A 23,364-nucleotide genomic window follows, 5' to 3' on the forward strand; every position below is an offset into this window, starting at 1 on the left:
AATGTTTCCACAGCTGAGCATGGTTCCATGTGTATCGTCCCCAGAGGTGGGAAGTAACGAAGTACAAATACGTCATTACTGTACTTAAGTAGATTTTTCTGGTATCAGTACTTTACTCCACTATTTATTTTTTACTTTTACTCATTACATTTTTACACAAATATCTGTACTTTTTTACTGTACTTTTAAAGTAACCGGCTCGTTACTTTAGTTTTAATCCATTGATTTGGTGAAATATTACATTTTTCTTTTTACTTTTGACAGCCAAATATATATATATATATATATATATATATATATATATATATATATATATATATATATATATATAGTATTTTTTTTGCTGTCAAAATTAAAAAATTTTAAACGGCACTAAATGTTATTAACGCGCTAAGGCGAAATTAAAACATCCAGCAAAACATACACTTATTCACGACGTCCTTTCTTTACTTAGATATAAAATAAATAAATAAACTCCACCGAAAAATATTTGTAATCAGTAAACTTTTGTTTTGTTTTTTTGCGCCAAGTCTCAAATCAAACACCAAATCCGCCATGTTTTACACAATTAACCCTCTAGGTGGCGTTTTGTGGGGGTTTTTCCTCATAATGGCAAAACGAACTTAAATTACTGTATTTATTGCTCGTACAGATAAAAACAATACATCATTTAAATCTGTAAAATGTCTATAATTATATATATAAAAGATTCTTGACTTGACTTGAAGAGGTGCACTTTCTCCGGTATCACCTCATTAACTGTCCGTGTGGAAACATAGCATAGGCTCTTGATGTCCACACGTCTCTGCACTGATATAGCCTTTATATTTAATCACTGTACATATGCTTACATACATATCACATGCTGTAAATATGATACATATTTATCTGCACTTTTTAACCCAGCCATTATGGATGCACAAGCCAGTGCACTCTTAGTGCCGGTCCCAAGCCCGGGTAAATGGGGAGGGTTGCGTTAGGAAGGGCATCCAGCGTAAAACATGTGCCAAATCAAATATGCGGATCACAAATGAGAATTTCATACCGGATCGGTCGAGGCCCGGGTTAACAACGACCTCCACAGGTATCGTTAGCCGACAGGGTACCGGTGGAAATTGGGCTACTGTTGGCCGAAGGAGGAGGAGGAGGAGAGGAGGAAGACGTCTACGGAGACGGCAGGGAAAGGAGCAGTGTAGGAGAGTGGAGGTTCGGGTTGGTACTTTAAATGTTAGTACTATGACGGGTAAAGGGAGAGAGGTAGCTGATATGATGGAGAGGAGAAAGGTAGATCTGTTGTGTGTTCAGGAGACCAAGTGGAAAGGGAGTAAGGCCAGGAACATTGGAGGTGGGTTTAAACTGTTTTATCATGGTGTGGATGGAAAGAGAAATGGTGTAGGGTGATTATGAAGGAAGAGTACAGTAAGAGTGTAGTGGAGGTGAAGAGAGTTTCTGATAGGGTGATGATTGTGAAGGTGGAAGTTGAAGGGATGATGATAAATGTCATCAGTGCCTATGCTCCCCAAGTTGGCTGTGAGATAAAGGAGAAGGAAAAATTCTGGAGTGAATTAGATGAAGTGGTAGATGGTGTACCTAGGAAAGAACGATTGGTGATTGGGCAGACTTTAATGGGCATGTAGGTAAAGGGAACAGAGGTGATGAGGAGGTGATGGGTAGGTATGGTTTTAAGGAGAGGAATGTGGAAGGGCAAATGGTGGTAGATTTTGCTAAAAGGATGGAAATGGCAGTGGTGAACACTTATTTTAAGAAGAAGGAGGATCATAGGGTGACGTATAAGGGTGGAGGGAGGTGCACACAGGTGGACTATGTGCTATGCAGGAGATGCAACCTGAAGGAGATTGGAGACTGTAAGGTGTTGGCAGGGGACAGTGTAGCTAGACAGCATCGGATGGTGGTCTGTAGGATGGTTTTGGAGGCGAAGAAGAAGAGGAGGAGAGTGAGGACTGAAAGAAGAATAAGATGGTGGAAACTGAAGGAGGAAGAGTGTAGTGTGAGGTTCAGGGAAGAGGTCAGACAGAGGCTCGGTGGTGTTGAAGAGGTGTTGGATGATTGGGCAACTACTGCAGGAGTGATGAGGGAGGCAGCTAGAAAAGTACTTTGTGTGACATCTGGAAATAGAAAGAAAGACAAGGAGACGTGGTGGTGGAATGAGGAAGTGCAGGAGAGCATAAGAAGAAAGAGGTTGACAAAACAGAAGTGGGATAGACAGAGTGATGAGAAAAGTAGGCAGGAGTACAAGGAGATGCGGCAGCAGGTAAAGAGGGATGTGGCGAAAGCCAAGAAAAAGGCATATGAGGAGCTGTATGAGAGGTTGGACACTAAGGAAGGAGAAAAGGATTTATACCGATTGGCCAGGCAGAGGGACCGAGCTGGGAAGGATGTACTGCAAGTTAGGGCAGTAAAGGATGGAGAGGGAAATGTCTTGACTAGTAAGGAGAGTGTGTTGAGAAGGTGGAGGGAGTATTTTAAGCAGCTGATGAATGAGGAAAATCAGAGAGAGAGAAGGTTGGACGATATGGAGTTGGTAAAGCAGGATGTAGATAGGATTAGTAAGGAGGAAGTGAGAGCAGCGATTAAGAGGATGAAGAGTGGAAAGTCGGTTGGACCAGATGACATACCGGTAGAAGCGTGGAGATGTTTAGGAGAGATAGCAGTGGAGTTTTTGACCAGGTTGTTTAACAGGATTTTGGAAGGTGAGAAGATGCCTGAGGAATGGAGAAGAAGTGTGCTGGTACCGATCTTCAAGCATAAAGAGATGTGCAGTCTTGCAGTAACTACAGGGGAATTAAGTTGATCAGTCACACCATGAAGTTATGGGAAAGAGTAGTGGAAGCCAGGCTGAGAGAAGACGTGACAATCTGTGAGCAACAGTATGGTTTCATGCCGAGGAAGAGCACCACAGATGCCTTATTTGCTTTGAGGATGTTGATGGAGAAGTATAGAGAAGGACAGAAGGAATTGCATTGTGTATTTGTGGATTTAGAGAAAGCGTACAACAGAGTGCCAAGAGAGGAGTTGTGGGATTGTATGAGTGAGTCAGGTGTGTCAGAGAAGTATGTGAGGGTGGTGCAGGACATGTATGAGGACAGTGTGACGGCAGTGAAGTGTGCAGTAGGTACGACAGACTGGTTCAGGGTGAAGGTTGGACTGCATCAAGGATCGGCCCTGAGCCCTTTCCTGTTTGCAGTGGTGATGGACAGGTTGACGGACAAGGTCAGACAGGAGTCTCCCTGGACTATGATGTTTGCGGATGATATTGTCATTTGTGGTGAGAGTAGGGAGCAGGTTGAGAAGAGCCTGGAGAGGTGGAGATATGCGCTGGAGAGAAGGGGAATGAGAGTCAGTAGGAGTAAGACAGAGTACATGTGTGTGAATGAGAGGGAGGGCAGTGGAGTGATGCGGTTGCAGGGAGAAGAGCTGGAAAAGGTGGGGGAGTTCAGGTACCTGGGGTCAACAGTGCAAAGTAATGGAGAGTGTGCTAGAGAAGTAAAGAAAAGAGTGCAGGCAGGGTGGAGTGGGTGGAGAAGAGTGACAGGAGTGATTTGTGATAGTAGGGTATCTGCAAGAATGAAAGGGAAAGTTTATAGGACTGTGGTGAGACCTGCGATGTTGTATAGATTAGAGACAGTGGCATTGAGTAAAAGACAGGAGATGGAGCTGGAAGTGGCAAGGCTGAAGATGTTAAGGTTTTCGTTGGGAGTGACGAGGATGGACAAGATTAGAAATTAGTTTATTAGAGGGACAGCGCATGTAGGAGGTTTTGGTGACAAGGTTAGGGAGGCGAGATTGAGATGGTTTGGACATGTGCAAAGGAGGGACATGATTTATATTGGTAGAAGAATGCTGAAGATGGAGCCACCAGGAAGGAGGAAAAGAGGAAGGCCAAGGAGGAGGTTCATGGATGTGGTGAGGGAAGACATGCAGGTAGTTGGTGTGAAAGAGGCAGATGTAGAGGACAGGGTGGTATGGAGACGGATGATCCGCTGTGGCGACCCCTAATGGGAGCAGCCGAAAGAAGAAGAAGAAGATTTATCTGCACTTTTTGCACGATTGCTACTTTTTGCACTCCTGGTAGATGGCAATCTATCTATCTGTCTATCTGTCTGTCTGTCTGTCTGTCTGTCTATTATTAATATGTGAGGTCCAGTAAACAGCTAAAACATGTAGAAGTAATAACTACTTTTTACTTAAGTACATGTTAGAGCCAAGACTTCTTTACTTTCACTTAAGTAAAAAGGTATAATCAGTACTTCAACTTTTACCGGAGTATTTTAAAACATGAGTATCTGTACTTCTACTTAAGTAATGGATGTGTGTACTTTTGCCACCTCTGATCGTCCCACACTCTGTGCAGCTGTAAATGGTTTCACATGGATGGTTCCACACTCTGTGCAGCTGAGAATGGTTCCACATGGACGTTTCCCTATCTGTGCAGCTGAAAAGGTTCCACGTGGATGGTTCCACACTCTGTGCAGCTGCGACTGGTTCCACATAGATGGTTCCACGCTCTGTTCAGCTGAAAATGGTTCCACATTGATGATTCCACACTCTGTGCAAACGAGGATGGTTCCACATGGATGGTTCCACACTCTGTGCAAACAAGGATGGGTCCACATGGATGGTTCCACATGGATGGTTTCACACTCTGTGCAGCTGCAACTGGTTCCACATAGATGGTTTGACGCTCTGTATGGCTGAAAACAGTTCCACATGAATGGTTCTACACCCTGTGTGGATAAGAATGATTCCACATGAATGGTTCTACCCTCAGTGTGGCTGAAAACAGTTCCACATCCATGGTCCCCAATCTATGCAGCTAAGAATGGTTTCACATGAATGGTTCCCTATCTGTGCAGCTGAAAAGGTTCCATGGTGATGGTTCCACACTCTGTGCAGCTGCAACTGGTTCCACATGGATGGTTTGACGCTCTGTGTGGACGAGAATGGTTTTACATGGATGATTCTTCACTCTGTGTGGATGAGAATGGTTCCACATGAATGGTTCCACACTCTGTGCGGCTGAGGATGGTTCCACATAGATGGAAAGTTGCACACTCTGTGTGGCTGAGAATGGTTCTATGTGGATGATTTCAAACTTTGTGCAGGTGAGGATAGTTCCAAATGAACAGCTTAAAGATCCAATGAAGTTACTGAGCAACTCAAGGGCCATGAGGATGGATTTGGACTGTAGCTAATATCAAAACTATGCTACATTGGCTTAGAACTGCAATTTGCATGAACAGTTTTAAAATTTAAGCACCGATCACTGAACAGTACATCTCAAAAATGGTGGAACTGTATTGAATGGGTGTTTTGTGCCACCCAGATGAGGATTGGTTCCCTTTTGGGGTCTGGTTCCTCTCAAGGTTACTTCCTCATACCATCTCAGGGAGGTTTTCGTTGCCACTTTTGCCACTGGTTCACTTATAGGTGAACCTTATATAGTACAAACTTATAGGTATTAAACTTCCAAAATCCATAACCTCTTTGGGACAATGTAGATTATTGAAACCGGAATACGAATAAAACTGAATTGAAATGAAATTCATTGAATTGAATTGATTTGAATTAATAAGCCTGTTTCTGACCAATCAGACCGAGAATGCAAAAGCGCTTTGTTTGAACTGGAATAAATCCGATCCAGAACCTTCGACTGGCCGTAAACATTTCATTTAAGAGTTGCATATGTGATATAATCCCACACTGAAGGGTTATATATAGCACCCCATCATCAGCTATATATAACAGCAATCCTGCACCAGAGATGCCTCACTCTGGATGCTTAGCAATGAGAGCAACTAGCAACGTCATACGAAAAAAAACTGACCAATTAGCTTACACGTACACTCCCTCCTCCAAGCAGGGTGGCCACGTTGAAGGAAAACCCTTCGATGGGTTTCAAGGTCTTAAAAAGGCATTAGTTTGTCGTATTTATGAATTATGCACTATAAGACTAAAGTTTTGGACCACACGACTTTTCCAGACATGTCTGCTTCTCCCCTAAATTGTTCCTACAAAGTTGAAGGCACACAATTGCATAGGATGTCTGTGGATGTGGTAGCACAAAATGTAGAACATGGAGACCCAGACCTGTTCCAGCATGACCTTGTCGCAAAGCCAGCACCAGGAAGGTATGGTTTACATGGGTTGGAGTGAAAGATCTTCTGCTATAAAGCTCGGATCTCAACCCTATTAAACACCTTTTGAGATGAAATGGAATGCTAAATGAACCCCAGTCCTCCTCAATTAGTACCGGACTTTACATATTGAATGAGCAAAAATTTTCAGGAAAAACCCTCTAAAATCTAGTGAAACATATTCTCAGAAGAGTGGAGGTTATTATAACAGCAAATGTGGAGTAAATGAAGAATGGGATTTTGAGAAACTGGTTACCATAGCATATGGTATACAGCCTATGGTTACCATAGCATACCGATGGTAATACTGACCACCATTAGTTTGAGCATATAAATATATCATTAAGAAATAATAAAACTGACCCCTGTAGATCAAATCTAATTTTGACCCACTGTAGAAATAAGGAAAGTAAGGAATTTTATACATGGATATCCCCCAAGTTAAGTGACACAAACACTGGCTGTTATACTAACTATAACCGTCCGTCAACCTGTCCTTTACCAAACAGGAAAGGGCTCAGAGTCATTCCTTAATGCAGTCCAACCTTCACCTTGAACCAGTCTGTCGTTCCTACTGCAGACTGTATGACACATACAGTCCTGTTTATAATAATAAATATTATTATATTTATGATTAACATTCAAATGATTAATTAGTTGGAAACTAGTTTTTATGAATGCAGGTGTCCAAAACGCCAAACGCCAATTATCTAAATTAGGATACAATTAAGATATTTGGTATTTTATTATAAAATACATCTTAATGTATCTTTGCCCAACCCTGTATGTATATTATATATATATACATATATAAGTGTTCTTTTTAGGCTTGAGAGAAAAACACCTGCTTTAGACAATGTTTTTGTTGATGTCAATGAGACCATGAGACTATTTAATAGACTTGTTATTGGACAAGCCTTTTGGCTGGAAGAGGAACCTAAAGTACTCGTTAGAAACCCTAAAGAAATTCCCCGAAGAGGACCCCAAACAGAGGTACGACTAACCGTTCAGCCATTGCGACAATCCCCCAGGGCTGTTTCTTTGGGCAACAGATAGCTATTGATCTCAAGCTGGATTTCTCACCAGGGCAAATAAGATAAAATTCATTTGGATTGCGTTAAAAACTTTTCTGCTAAATCAGTATGTTTCTCAATTAAAATTAAATTAAAATTTAATGACAGACATTGTCCAAAAGCATAATTTCAAGAAGAAATAGACTATAAATATACATTTATTCCTAATGACTGAGCCACTGGTGAAAATGGCAAGTATTAGTCCCTAAGCTTATCCCTAACAGAAAGAGTGACAAGGAAAAACTACCTGAGACTTCATGAGGAAGCATCCTTGACAGGAACCATCCTCACGATGGAAACTAATGCTCATCTCGGTGACACTGAATGTCCGTTTACTCTAATTGTATCATTGTTGAGGTGTGCTGTTCAGTGATATGCACCTAAATGCAGAACTGTTCATGCAACCTGTGGTCTTTGGCCATTGCAGTAGACTGTTTACATTAATTATAGTCTAAATCTCGAATTATAGACCCAAACCTGTCTCAGCATGTCAATGCACAATGCAGAGCATATGTTGTGGAGACTTGAATGGTGTTAGCTTGGTGATTAGGGCTCTGGGTTACTGATCAGAAACCACCAAGCCGCCATCTTTGGACCCTTAAGCAAGGCCCTTAACCCAGGGGACGCCGTATCATGGCTGACCCTGCGCTCTGACCCCAGCTTCCAAAAATCGCTGGGATATGCGAAGAAAATAATTATATTGTGCTGTGTATATATATAATGTATATGTGACCAAAAAAAGCTTTAGATCTTCATCTTGTTCTTTAAAGTGGTCCATGAAGTTGAACTCCGGAACCCTTTATAATAATAATTTTGGGTTCAAAATCCTTCGTCATGACTCAAACCCCAGTAACCTCAACTATTCACACACACACACACACACACACACACACACACACACACACACACACACACACACACACACACACACACACACACACACAGAGCTACCACACACAATATTTCAATTATTGATGATTAACTCAGCAGGTGGGTCGCTCCATACTAGGAGGTGAGGTTTGTTTTTTCGAGGATCTGGCAACCCATAGCCATTCATCTGTACGTACAGCGTTTTGCCAGCAGCTGCGTTTTTATCCATTCATCCTGCTCGTCTGGACGGGGTTTCTTTTCCGTTGGAAAGTTGTAGTGGAAGTTAATGTAACTGTGGTTGCATAGAAGGATTTTTATAAGGGAATTTTTTAAGGAAAAACAAATAAAAGATATCATCCAGGGAGATGGGCTGCGCCGGATTCACCTGCTCCAAGAATTCCCTCTGCGCCCTCAACATCCTCTATGTGGTAAGTAGCAAACACACAGCAACCATATGGACGCGTTTTTCCCCTCATTTTAGAATTATATAAACAATAAAAAAAAACTATTCCGACTCGTTTTCGAGCTGGAACATTGGAAAATAATACCTCTTTGTCGGAACAACACGCTTGAATGAATTATTCAGGAGAATTTCCGAGGCTAGTCAGCAGGCTCTGGTTTCACAGTGCCTGGTTCTCTAATCTGAGGTAAAGTAAATAAATAAATAACTAATAAATAAAAAATAAATTCCAAGTGTTCAAGCATATTGTCTTTGAAACGACACTAAATTGTAATTTATAATAGTATTTAAAATCTACTCTAATATTTGAGTTTATAGTCCTGCACGTCACCATGGCAACCTTGAGATTAAGTGCCCACTATTTAGTGTGTTAGTACACGGTTTGGAACAAAGCCCAGTTTCCTCATTCAGTCTGACTTTTAACACTCCACATTTAGTCTCCATCTGCTTTTATAATGTCCTCCAGTCTTCTGGGTGGATGGACCACCCGATTCTGTGGTATTTCAGAAGCAATGGCAAAACTAAATCCTGGTCCTGGTGTAGGTGAGGAGGCCTGGGCTGCAGTCAGTGTTCTGATTTATCCCAAAGGTTTTTTAATAAGGTTAGACATTTATAGCAGGCCTCTCGAGATCTTCCAACCCATGTGAAGCATATCTTCATGGGAGCTGGCTTTGGGCACTGGCATGCTTTGACAGGTTCTCCGAGTTCGAGTGAAGGGGAAATGCTGCCGTAACATCCATGTGCTGCCATATTCTGCTGCCATAGACACCAACTTTTTCCATAGACATTCGGAGCTGCCATAGACATACTACTAGAGATTTTCTACCATTGACATCAGTGTGCTGCCATAGACATGCTGCAGTAGGCATCCATAATGCTGCCACAAGCAACTGCCATAGATATATGCTTCCATAGAAATCCATATGCTGCCACAGACATCTTGCCAAAAACTTATGCATGCTGTCCTATGTATGCTGCCATAGGCACCCATGTGCTGCCATAAACATCCATATGCATGTTGCCATATATTCAATATGCTGCCATGGACATCCACATGCTGCCATAGACATTTTGCCGCATCCAGAACCACTTTTGGCTGGAATAGTCTGGCGTTTAAATACTTTTGTTCATAAATAAAGTGTATGTAGTCACATTTGTGTCCAGTATTTCTTTCGTTGTTTACTATTGTTTATGACGAGCTGCTTGTCACATGTTTCAGAGCATTTTACAGCTGTCCTCAGACACCGGGTCAATAACGTTTTATCTTCTCATTATAATTTTATGGTTTGTCACTACCAGGAAAACAAAAAGGTTTTGATGACTCATCCCATACTAGTTTTGCCTTCATCCAATCAAATGCTCTCAGCTAAGCCAATGTCCCGCCCCAACCCAGTGATTGACATGTCTTAGGTAAAGTTCAGACTCAGCAGCTTATTCTTTGCTGCAATAAAGTGTGTACTCTTTTTGTGAAGAAGAAATTGTGTAGCAAAACAGTACACAAGCACTGGTACACACAACCACATCATGTATTGTACATAATAAATTCTTCGGGAGAAATATTTAATCCCTATTTCTTTTTGAGACACTTGCTCCTATAAAGAAACTGTTTTTTATATATTGTTAAAAAAAGGAAAAAAGGTAGATTAACAGTAGATCATCTCGGGTGGCGTGGGTTGGGCGGTGATTCAGCATTACAAATCCGTTTTTTCCTGTTCATGAATTACTGTCCATGTTGTTCTTGCTCATATGGGGTTCCTGAAGCCTCCAAAAAAACTTGCCGTTTAAGATAACTTGCACCTCTGAGGCAACAAGTGTGAATGGTGTCCCGTGATGAGCTGGTGGTCCATCCAGGTCATATCCATGAGCTTGTTGAACGTGTCATTCGGCATTTAGTCCCCCAGTGTCTGCTTTAATAATCTCCAATAGTCTGGGATGATGTTCCACTAGATTTTGGAGTGTACTTGCAGCGTTCCAGTTCATCCCAAAAGGTTTTCCATAGGGTTGTAGATTCAAAGACGACATCTACAATTGTGTGGGTCTAACTTTGTGGGAACATTTCAGGGAAGAATTTTCTCTGAAAAGTCTCTGTAAATTCTGCTGCTTTTGTAAATTTACCCCTTTACAAAAAAAATGAACAGTCTAGAATTTAGGTTTATTCGAACAGAAGAGAAAGTATATCCGAAAATCCAGAAAAAAAGAATAAATTAATATTATATTTGGTACGAGATCAAATACTTATTTCATTCGATCAAATACAAATGATTATTATTATTATTATTCTCTGCCTTCATCTATTTCGTCTGTCTTCCTGCAGATGGTGAGCATGCTGATGATCGGCATTGCCGCCTGGGGAAAATGGTTTGGCCTGGTCTCGAGTTTTCAGGTGGTAGGCGGCATCATCGGCATCGGGGTCTTTCTGTTCCTCGTCGCTTTGGCTGGACTCATCGGCGCCATAAAGCACCACCAAGTCCTTCTCTTCTTCGTATCCTTTTCAGTTTGCCTAGAGACACGTCAGGTCACGTCAGGTCACGTCAGGTCTGGATAGCAGCAAGCATTTTTTATGTTCATTTAGCATTATGGAACAATACAGACATACTGTACGCGCTTCCCGAAGGATATTCCTCCTGCCATGTGGTTATAATCTTCTCTCACGCTCCTTAATGACTCTCAGTACATGATCATCCTGTTCCTGGTGTTTGTGGTGCAGTTCTCAGTGTCCAGTGCGTGCCTGGCCATTAACAAAGAGCAGCAGGTAAAGTCTGATCACATCATAACACCCATCGGGAATTGACCAAAGGCTCGAGCGGCTCTCGGAGGGTCACGCGGATCAATTTAGCCGTTTTAACGGGATGGGAAAACGAAGTGGCGCTCCGCTGAATCGGCTTATACTGATCAGTAATATGAAACAGCGCGTCTGGAAAGTGTTCACAGCGCTTCCCTTTTTCACATTGTCATTATGGGGTATTGTTTTTAGAATTTAAAGGAAAATATTGAATTTAATCCATTTTGAAATAAAGCTGTGGAAAAAGTGAAGCTCCACGCCAGTCTTTCAGCAACTGTTATGTTTCAGCAAATGTTCAACACAAATCTATTAATTGAATGATATTAATGAGTCAAACACTCTATTCAAATGATAATGAGCCCAAAACCTTTTCAATTACTTTACGTGCAAATAATTCAATTCAGTTCAATAAGGCCATGGGTGTTGTGACAAGTTCGAGTCAGCAGTTTCTTCCATCTTTTTTTCATCTCAAAATGTTCTGCTTGCTGTTGAATTGTATGTTCATGCTGTAAACATCACCAAGCAGCGATCAAAGCAAGTTAAAACCAGAGCGTGTGCTCTTCCCTGATTGGTGGCTTGCTGTGTTTTTCACCAGTTAAGTTTTTATCGACTCATAAATAAAAAGAAACAAAAAAACATACTTTTTCAGACATGAAAGCATCTATCAAGATGTTTTCCATGGACATATATTTGTGACGCCTGCCCATTACAATCCAATCTATGTCTGATTCATGTCTTTCAATTCTCCTTTCAGTGGAACTGACAGAAAAGTACAGGGATAAGGTCCTAAATGGACACTTGAATGTCGTCGTGTGTGTATGTGTGCAGAATGAGCTGCTGGAGGTGGGCTGGAACAACTCGCGGACCACACAAAGGGACGTGGAGAAGAGCCTGAACTGCTGCGGGTTCTCTCACGTGGAAGTCAACGTCACTTGTCCTGCTGTAATTACCTCTTTCTCTCTCGTGTTTTCTATTTCTCACACATGCAGGTTTTTGTATCTTTCTGGGAACCTTCTATTAGCTGAATCATTACTGTAGTTTATTAATGCAGAGTCTATGCTTACAGCAGTTCATTACAAAGAAGAGAATATAAAAAAAGGATGTATATATATATATTTCGTTTATTTATTTTGAAGACCATGCATCGGTTGTACTGACGTTACACTATACAATGTTTGTAAAGAAAATTATTTCTAAGGAAATTTATTTTTGGTCCCCACAAAGGGCTACACATGTGATATTCTCGTACAAATACCAGTCATCTGTTCTGTCTTAGATGATGTTCCAGGGCTCTTAATACGTTCTGACATCATTAATCTAACATAAATAGACAAAAAAAAAAAAAAAAAAGAATATATATACATATATGTTATTTATTTATAGATTTACTTTTAAATAGTCCATGTTGATCACCAGAACAAAACACTTTCTTGTTATTTGTAAAGACCAGGACTTATTTTTTTTGTTTTGTTTCACTTTATATAAGTATTAAGTGCGAGGTCAATGGCTGTGTTTATCATCAGTATATTTGTGTCCTGGAGCTGGTCATGAAAGTCCACAATGTTTAGACTTGTTTTACTTTAGTAACCTTGCTAATTACTGATAAATGAATTCCCAAGGACCTCAAAGAACGACAAGAGAAAGCATACGTTCCAGTAGGCACACACGGATTACAATTTTCTTTCGGATGAAGTTCTCTGGAGAAGAGAGCTGAGGATGGCTCCACATCAACAACCTAGATCTTTGAGGTTACTGCGGAGGGTTAAACAAGATGGATTTGGATTGTAATTAATTGAAAAAGTTTTGCGTCACACTTGAGAAACTCAGCAATGATTGAGCCATAATGAATGGTGTTACCCAGATGAGGGTGGTTTCTCTTTTGCTGGTTCCTCTCAAGGTTCAACTTAATGTTGCTCTACTTCTTCTTAATAAATTCTCGGGGAGTTTTTCCTTGCCACTGTCACTGCCATTGGTCATTACCAATAATACACCTTGGGACTGGTTTTTAATAATGGACATTGGATATTGTCCCAAATGAGCAAGCCAGTGGTGGATGTGGCAAGGAAAAACTCTGGTTTTAGGAAGAAACCTCAAGAGGAACCTGTCTCAAAAGGGAACCAGTCCTCATCTTGGTTGCACCGAATGCCCATTTATTTATAGTTCCATCATCGTTAAGGTGACTCAAGTTTTTTTATGCAAAGCAACTTACAGTTATACAATTACACCATCATTTATCTTATTATTCCCCTTGCACATGGGTCCAGCTTGGTTCATCCTCTAAAGGATGAACATTTTAATAATGTATTATCCCTGAATATTTATATAGTTATGACTGTACTGTCAAATCACTTTTCACTACTAATTTCTCATGTCTTCCTGTGTATATATATATATATATATATATATATATATATATATATATATATATATATATATATATATATATATATATATATATATATATATATATATATATATATGAGATGTATTTGTTTGGTTCCTCATGCAGGCGTGTTTCGCTCATTCCACGTGTGACACGTGTGCAGCAAAGATCCTGGAGCACGTCGGGGAGGTGCTGCGCATCGTCGGAGGGATCGGCCTTTTCTTCAGCTTCACCGAGGTACCACTGAACTTTTTTTTTTTTTTTTTTTTTTTTTGTGAGTGTTTTGGCAAAATTGTGGAATGTCAGTAATAAGGTCACGTCCACACCAATACGTTTTCGTTTGGGGAAACGCTCATGAACTAAAGTGCTGACGCGGATGCATTTTCCTGTAAGAGAGAAATGCCATCAGCCAATCAGCTTTAAGCAGGAATTTTACATGATTAGCATTGAGCTGTTGCCAAAAAAACCTGATAAGTTTGTTCATCTTTTAGTGTATTTTATTGTAAAATGAAAATGTCACTGGAGGCAGGATGTGAAAATTCCTACTTGTTATTTGTGTTCCTTTATTGCTAATTTATTGTTTTGTATTGTCAAACAATATAGTTATTAAAAACACTTAAGAGTTTGCACCCTTAAAAATCTGTATTAGTAGAAATAGAAAATATAAATGCGCCAAAATAAATTGTAACAAATGAACACCTAAGTACATGTATGTTTTATTTATTTATTTATTTATTTATTTATTTTGTTTTTGTTTTTAGATCCTGGGGGTGTGGCTAACCTACCGATACAGGAACCAGAAAGATCCGCGGGCCAATCCCAGCGCCTTCCTGTAAACCCCCCAGCGCTTGACACGGCAAACTTCCTGTCCTCCATCCTGCAAACTCCTCTAACCACCAGACTTCTTACTAAAGCTCTGTACACCACCAGAAGTGTGTCTTTTCGCTTCCTCCAAAGCAGAAACTAGGGCTCGTTCTCGCCGCTGCGTGTGATGATCGTTTGGAAAGAGTGCAGTGTTTTCCGAGGCAAAAAAAAAAAAAAAATAATAATCGTGTATATATTGTATCATGAAGCTGATTATTTTCTTTTATTATTATTTTTTTTATTGAGCTACAACTACTTCAACCGAAGGAAAAGCTTTGTTTGTTCGATAGTTAGGGGCTAAAAAAAAAAAATCTTATTTCCTTTCAAAAATTATAAAAAGACCAAACCTGGAGAAAAGCACTCCGATCCATGCCAAATGAGAAAAAAAAAAAGCCAGACTTATCATGAATGCAATAAATCGATGATATTTTGATTTATATTCCGATATCATGATGTTGATTAATATACATTTTAATCATTCTGCATGACCAAAAAAAAAAAAACCTTACTATGAACATAATTATGGAAGAAAAAATAAGAACCGCATGTTTTTTTTTTGTTTTGTTTTGTTTTGTTTTTTATTCATGATCCATGCAGCACTGATATGGCCGCGTGTAAAGTTTTAAAGCTCTTGGTTTCGTAGCTCTAGCAGCCGATCTCAAAATTGTAAATGCGAGTTCGCGTGGTTCCGGCTTTTTCGCGCATGAACACTTCACTGTAGTGTACATCCATATTCTACGGTTCTGTGAACTACGCCCTCATCCATTATGTAAAAAAAATCTAGATATGTTTGTTTGCGTGTGTGTGTGTGTGTGTGTGTGTGTGTGTGTGTGTAAAAAGAAAAATAATAAAAGGCAGGTATGCCACATTTCTGTTGTCTGGGTTTTTTTCCAGCCTAATTGCAGGGTTTATAGAAAGCAGTAGAACGAAACATTTCCTGTTCTCAGGGATTGTTTTTTTTTTTGTTGTTTTTTTTTTATGTTTCCTCCACCACCAAAACCTATGAGAAAAATGCAGGAATCGCTGCAGAACAAAACTTGCTTTCGTAAGCAGGTTACCAAGCAACAGGATTTCCTGAAAAAAAAAAACCAAAAAAACACCACTTCACCGGTTTCACACTCACCCCGCCTTAAAGCTGAGGGGGCTTCCTTTAACTCCCTTTAGCTTCAGGCAAACCACTCAAGCATGCTGCACTTCCTGGAGCTATGCTTTCATTCAGCAGCTTTTCCCTAAAATGGGTACGACATGGTGTCTTTCCTGAGCCCTAAAATCAGTCACTGAAATAATCAACCAATGGCATTTATAATAAATTGGATCAATTCTCTGAGTAATTTCTTCTTGGTGTGTGTCGTACACAATCTGTGATTTATTTTACAAGTACTGAACGTTACACTAAAATCCACCTCAAAGACCATTACAGGGCTCCATTTACACCCAGGGACCAAGGTACCGGAACAATGGAACGTCTTTTGGACAGGTATATAGATATATCACTATAGCACTACTTTTATTAACGTGCAATTAATGCCTTCATGTTTGACCCTTTTTTTTTTACAAATATAAATCAATAAATATATAAAAGAGGCGAAATGAAAACCTTCAGCGAAACACATTTATTCACGATGTCCTTTTTTTGCTCATATATTTAAAAAATTACAATAAACAATTAAAAATTAATTTTGAATCACTAAAGATTTGTTTTACTAATGCAAAGTCTCAAATCAGCACCAAAATCCTCCATAATGAACACATCCGGCAATCAAAACCGTCCGTGTGGAAACATAGCAAATGTTCTGGTTTAGTGTCCTGATGATTTACGTCATTTAAAACACCATAATTAGTAAAAAATATTTACAAGAATATTTTGTCTTCATGCTCTATGTTGTGTTCGGTGTCAGAACTAATAAACAGACATTAGCATAAAGCAATAAATGAACATGTTGATTAGAGTATTGAAAAGTATTTATTTAAGGTACATTTAGAACAGATAAAAATGTGAAATAAGGTTGCGATTAATCACGAGTTAATACAATGCAGTGGGAAAAATACGACGCTATGGTACAAATAGTTTTTCACTTTTATTTCTTTGGTTCAGACAGACATCATAAACTTACCTTGCCTTCTGACCTCTAACAGACGAGCAATATTCAATTAAGAAAAAAGACTCAATAAAACCAGACGTTCCTTTTTCTGCTGTCTCCACGAAGATGCAGCTCTACCACTGCCATGTTAATCTGTATTCTATGCGACTCAAAATGAAACAGATCCACGGTGTATTAAAGTCACGAAACTCGGAAAACTTTTTGTTCTGAATCAAAGAAAATGAAATGGACACCTGACCATAAGATTATGTGCTACTTGAAAATATCCTATTCCACACTTCTGGTCTGGGAATGTTCCAGTAGATTTTGGAGCTCGTTGAGCTGGTTAGTAAAGTCAGATAGGTGAAGGCCTGTGGTGCAGTCAGAATTCCAGTTCATCCCAAAAGTGTTCAATAGAGTTGAAGCGCTACAGCAGGCAACTCAAGATCTTCTATATCTTTTTTTTCTTTTTCATCATCATTCTGGAGCAGGCTTGGGTTTCCTAGTTCGAGTGAAGGGGAAATTTCATGACTCACATATGGCTGGAAAAGTTCTGACAAAAAAATTATCTTCAAATAACATCTGCTGCTAATTTGCTTACTGATTGTTTCCCAAAATGTGTTTTGTTCCATACATATGTAAAGCAGGATGGTTATCTGTTGATTCGACAGTGAGATTGACACATTCCAGTATTAGTTACAGGATGTCAAATGGTTCATGACTGGTTTTAGCCTGTAAAATCAGTCTCGGGAATCTTTCCAATCGAACCGAAATCGGTGGCTAATTCCCTGTTAATCACATTTGTTTGCTAATATTTGCTAAAGCTTCCCTTTTCTTCATTCTCGATGCAGGAAAATGGAGAAAATATATATTCATTCCATAATTATGGTACGTTTTTTTTTTTAACCTGTTCTGTTTTTTTTGTAGTCTAACCTACATTTATAAGCTCTTATAATGTTTCCTATGCATGTCTGTGGTGCCGAATGAAGTTTGTCGATAGCATACCGTTTTTTTAACATGTGCCCATTTTACATTCAGTCCCCATTTGCAGTTTGTATAACCCCCACTCTTCAGGGAAGACGTTCTAGTAGATGCTGGAGGTCACATGTTATGGAGATTAGCGCTCCAACCCTAATCTTCTTCTTCTTTCGGCTGCTTCCATTAGGGGGCGCCACAGCGGATCATCCGTCTCTATACCACCCTGTCCTCTACATCTGCCTCTTTCACACCAACTACCTGCATGTCTTCCCTCACCACATCCATGAACCTCCTCCTTGGCCTTCCTCTTTTAGCGAGGGCGCTTATTCGAGGGTTTGCGTTCAAGGCTCACATTCATTAAAATTACAAATAAAAACCAGCAGCAGCATGTTTTTCTGCAATTTTCCGTTCTTTATTTATTCAAAACAAATGCAGTACATTAGATGAAAAAGCCGGCGGCTGACAGGCATAAACAACATACACCCAAAAACAATGAGTTCAAACATTTACAGTGCGTTTTTTTTGTTTTTGTATCGTTTGTTTTTTTTTACAGAATTAAAACCGAAGAATTATGAATTTTAATGATGAGTGACGATCCGCTCCAGGATGGAAAACCTCACGGGGTTGTAGTTTACAACTCGGTTTTCAGGAGCTTCTTTGCTCTGAGCATGTTGTTCAGCACTGTTCAGGAGGAAATGAAAATGTCATTAGGGGGCGGATTTAAAAAATCTCCATTCTGAAGTTATTAGAACGAGTCCACTTACAGAGTTTCATGTCGTTAGGCTCGTAGGCGTACATGCGGTTGGAGTAGCGGCCAGTGATGTCAGCACGAACAGTCATTGAAGGATCTGGAGGAAAAGAAAATGGTTATTTTTGGGAGAAGGAAAATTTTTACAAACTGTCGTCATTCAGGTAGAACCTACTCACCGACAAAGATGATCCTGGGAACGTACTGGCCATCAGGAGACAGATGCTTATCTGTGGTTTCATACTGTAATATACACACATTTGACATCAGTTTCATCCTTTTACCCATAAAGCGGTTCACGTTAAACGATAAAATACTCACCACCAGGTTCAGGAGAATGAAGTCGTCGTCAGCGATTTTCTGGATCTCTTTGTCTTCGGCGAAAGCTTTCTTCAGGGCTGGTGAAGGAACAGAGCAAATATTTACCTACCTAACATTTGGCGAAGAGGTTGACCCGGCGCAAATAACCGCTTTAAACATTAACGCAATAGGAAATTCCTGAAGAGCAGGATTATGTCAAAGCTTACCCTGGCTGTGTGGGCACTCCTCCAAGTGGAGGATGACTATCAGGGGCTTGTTTCTGAAAGGGAAAAAAGGATTTGCTGTTAAAAAAATGTGGGTCCACATGGATTCAAAATGAAATTGTTCATAGTGGTTAATGGCTTCGTTTCAGCAAATATTATCAAATGGACAATGAAGTTAATTCCAATTTGTAAAAAAAAAAAAATTAACATCTCATCCTGGATGTCCCATGAGCATGAGAACTTTTCTAGAATTTGCCGCAACCGACTCCTACCAACACGCTTGGACAATCAGGTGAATTCCAGCACCTCATGTCTAGTTTTGAGTAAAGAACCGGTTTAGAAATGCTATTTCGATGCAAGCGAAACATTTCTTACTGTGAGCGTGCCAAGAAGAGAGCCTCCTCGTAGGTCTGAGCCCAGATCAGCTGATCACCCCATCCTGAGAAAGCGAAAATTTTGAGTTACACAAAAAATAAAGAGATGATAAATCCAGACTATTTTACACGATGCAAAGAAATCCTTACTAACCTCTGGAGAGAGTCTGAGGGATACGTTTCTCCTTCTTGACTGCATGCTTTTCAGTGCTTTTCTCCGGTTTCGCCATGGTGGTGGCCACGACCACCAGCACCAAGATTGCTGACACTAGTCCTTTAATCATCTTCACAGACTGCTCAAAAGGAGATCAATCCAGTATTAGAAAAAGGAGAAAAGTCTCCTCTAACAAAGAGAGGTCTTGAAAGGGAGAAGGAAAAAAAAAAGAAGGGAAAGGCTCTCTCACCTGTTCTCAGGTTTCCCTTTTAGAGTGGTATGAGTGAGTATCTGTGTGTTCAGTCCCTCAGTCCTGCTGTGGTGTCTGTGGTCACCTGGGCCGCCTTTATACAACTGTGCACCTGCAAGCCCTGCCTCTTTTCTCCTTCATTTCTTTAACTATTCCTTTCCATCCTAAAAGAGTTCCTGTTTGCACTCATAATCCCCCTTAAATCCCCCTCGGGGTGCCTTTCTAAAGGTCAACACAATGCAAATTTTAAACAAAACGACTTATTCGAGGGTTTCCGTTCACATATTTTGAAATTGTATTGATTTGATTAGATTTGGCTCGGATCCAAGGCCAGGTCAGCAGCATGGTATTAAAACTAGGCAAAGCCTTTAATGATTAGGCTTTCCGTGATTGGCTCAGATCGCAAACGTGATGTCAGGCTTGCGTTAATCCGCTTTCACTACCTGTGACAAAACATCATGACGTGTTATTCGGAGTGAGGAAATACAAAGCGCCCTAAGGAACAAAGTCGTGTCATCAAATAGTATTGAAGGAAATGTATTTAATATGATGTGATATAGGAATTAAATATAGGACAGAATTATCATGTGACCTCTTTGAGTGTTTAAAGGCTCTGGCATGGTGGATCTGGTGTTGGATCTGTGATGATCTCAAATGTCGAGCTATTTCATGAGTTGCTAAGTAGCTCCTGGTTCCACAACCTTACTCATAGGACATTACTCATAATCTTCGTTCTCTCTTTCCAGTATTGTTTTAAAGACTATAATCACACTCTTGATATCACCCAGATGAGGATGGATTCCCTTTTTGAGTCTGGTTCCTCTCAAGGTTTCTTGCTCATAACGTCTAAAGGAGTTTTTCCTTGCCACATTTCGCTGCTCATCAGGGGTCACCTCGTTCACCTTAACTCTTGAATTCTGCGCTTTGAGACAATGTCCGTTGTGAAAAGCGCTATAGAAATAAACTTCACTTGATCAGCGATTGAAAAAATATTTCGGATGTAGCGCAATTATCGCATACTAATGTAAGTGTTGTATGCTAATTTTATTATAAATATAATTATATGATGTGCTGAGCCTGGTGTTTTATAGCCTTTGAGAGACACATACATGTTCCTTTTGTTACAAAAAACAAAAACACAAAAATTAGACTGGAAATAGTGGAAGAAAGGTGGACAGATGAGAGACATTTTTGGCTCTAACAGAAGAGCTTATATAAGACGGAGACCAGGAAAGACGATGGTGGAAGCCTAATAGTTTGGGGTTGTTTTGGAGCAAAGCACTTTGGAGACTTATTCCGGGTGAAAGGAACCAACATGGCTACCATTCCATATGGAATTCCACATCATGCATTTCCGTCTCTTTGAAACCGACTTAACCATATGACAAGACGATGACCCGTAGCGTACATCCAAGCTCTGTAGAGAGCAAACAATCAGTTAGAGTCTATCTATCTATCTATCATGGAATAGCCTGCCCATTCACCGCACTTAAATCCTATCGAAATGCTCTGGGATGAACTGTTTATTAAGAAATCTTCTGGGTGTAAAGCTATTATTCATCCAGTGTGTCTCAAAAACCATAAAAGACCAGATGTTTCTAAACTTTCAGAGGCACTGAATATTTCTAAATCGTGTTGATGCTGAGAAGCTCAGAAGCTCAGAAGTGCAAAACTTGATCAATTGGAACAAATCGAATCGTGAAATGCGTTAATAATTGATTTATTATTTATTCAAATCCAATATTAGTTATTATTTAAAATATTCAGATGCAATGCAAATTAGAAATGGTATTAATATATACACATATAGTAGTTAACTCTTTTTTGGAAATATATTTCACAACCGTTTAAAGGACGCAGTGCTGAACTGACACTGTAATTAATGCTTTAGTCATTCTACAGGCGTCCTACAGAAAATGGAGTTTGGGGCCGTTTTCTTTTCTTTTCGGATTTTGAATTATTGAAGTCAATATTGTTTTATTTATATATTTCTTTCAGATTTTCACTGGAACTCCTATCGTAGCACAGTTGTTTGTTTTCCTGGTTAGAACCCGAATCAGAGGAAGGAAGAGGCTTTTCTGGCTGTTGATCTTCCAGCACTTAGAATTCCATTGTAGCACGAGATCCTTCACGTCTCCGCTTGCGTCTAACCGTTTCTCTTCCAGGCTCTGCTCAAGCTTGAGGTCTGGGTGTGTTTTATGTACACAGCCTTTTTTTTTTAAAGTGCTTGTGTCTGTGCTACACAACTGAAATCCTCGATCTGAGCTTGCCCTCGAGGAGGAAGCTGGCTGATCGTTAACACGCTTTTTGGAGCACTGACGTGTCTGTAAATGACTCGTAGCCAATCCTTTAATGACACGTACGGTCAGCGTTGCAGTGTCGTTTGCTACGTATAAACTTTACACACACGTCAGGAGTAATTCCTGTAAGAAGATATAATCCGAAAGGTAAAAAGTAAAATCTTGGAAATAATTATATGGACAGAAGAATTAGGACAATAATCCTTTTCCAGTTGTATGTTCTTCTTCTTCACAATGATTGCATAAATCACAATCATATAGGATGGTTTCCCTTCGTTTGGATTGTGAGACCCAAACCTGCTTCAGCATCACAATGCACAAAGAAGATATATCTTACATGGGTTGGAGTGGAACATCTTGACCTTCTGTAGAGCTCTATATCCCTATTGGGACAAATTGAAATGCTGACTGCTGACCCCAGGCCTCCTCACCTCACCTACATCGATACCACCATCTCCAAAACCTAGTGGAACATCCTAATGTGGACTGAATGTGGAAACGTTCATATGGTCAGGTGTCCAAAAACTTGTGGCAAAAAAAGTTTGGATTCAAACGTTTAAAAAAAATAAAATAAAAAAAAATAAAATAAAAATGTTATAATAATTCAAATTTAGATGGAGATTTTCAATGGTGCAGAAACAAAGTGCTTGGTAAAATCCTCTAAATACTCTCCTTTTCTTACTACCAACACCTACATCTACAGCCTAAAGATCCATGAAGTCACTGAGAACTCAAAAACTTTAAGGATGGATTTGGATTGTAATTAATATAACCAGTTTATTTCAATTAATTTTTATTTGTGTAGCGCTTTTAACAATGCACATTGTCTTAAAGCAGCTTTACACAGATAATGTGGTGATAAAAAATAAATATGTTCTTTATAAGTGTAAGTTTGTCCCTGATGAACAAGCCGGTGGTGACTGTGTCAAGGAAAAACTCCCTGAGATGGCATAAGGAAGAAACCTTGAGAAGAACCAGACTCAAGAGGGAAACTCGTCCTCATCTGGATTGCAACGAATGTCCATTTATTACATATAAATGACAGTTTAATGTTAACTACAGTCCAAATCCATCCTCAAAGCTCCCGTTCTTACTCCGGAATTTCATGGAACCACCCAAGGCGTTGATGAGAAACCGTCTCCAGCTGCACAGAGTGGCCTCCAATCGAAGAGAACACTATCCAGAGGCAGGTCTGGACGAAGCGGGAAGATCCGCTTCACTACAATGGCACAGGACGCAACAGTTTTGCATTTAAGCGCCTATTAAAACAATGGAACTGTAATGATGGACATTTAGACGATGAGGTTCCTTTTTGAGTCTGGTTCCTCTAAAGGTTTCTTACTCATGCCGTCTCAGGGTTTTTTTCCT

General features: G+C 39.9%; 2 protein-coding genes across 2 annotated transcripts; one reads left to right on the forward strand and one right to left on the reverse strand.

Moving 5' to 3' along the window:
- The first annotated feature begins 8,249 nt into the window (after positions 1 to 8,249).
- tspan13b (tetraspanin 13b) lies at positions 8,250 to 15,455 on the forward strand. Its single transcript, XM_083543392.1, has 6 exons — positions 8,250 to 8,526; positions 10,873 to 11,040; positions 11,230 to 11,310; positions 12,169 to 12,282; positions 13,850 to 13,960; positions 14,485 to 15,455. Exons 1-6 carry the CDS (start codon positions 8,464 to 8,466, stop codon positions 14,557 to 14,559), a joined length of 612 nt encoding a protein of 203 aa, XP_083399518.1. The 5' UTR covers positions 8,250 to 8,463; the 3' UTR covers positions 14,560 to 15,455.
- Positions 15,456 to 18,036: 2,581 nt separating this feature from the next.
- On the reverse strand, positions 18,037 to 21,749 carry agr2 (anterior gradient 2). Its single transcript, XM_083543403.1, has 8 exons — positions 19,697 to 21,749; positions 19,447 to 19,585; positions 19,294 to 19,357; positions 18,922 to 18,974; positions 18,716 to 18,792; positions 18,574 to 18,637; positions 18,411 to 18,494; positions 18,037 to 18,327 (listed from the first exon to the last, which is right to left on the reverse strand). The coding sequence occupies exons 2-8, from the start codon at positions 19,574 to 19,576 to the stop codon at positions 18,278 to 18,280; spliced, it is 522 nt and encodes a 173-aa protein (XP_083399529.1). The 5' UTR covers positions 19,577 to 19,585; positions 19,697 to 21,749; the 3' UTR covers positions 18,037 to 18,277.
- Positions 21,750 to 23,364: the final 1,615 nt, after the last annotated feature.

The sequence above is a fragment of the Silurus aristotelis genome (genome assembly GCF_946808225.1).
Source record: "Silurus aristotelis genome assembly, chromosome: 6".
Lineage (NCBI taxonomy): Eukaryota > Metazoa > Chordata > Actinopteri > Siluriformes > Siluridae > Silurus > Silurus aristotelis.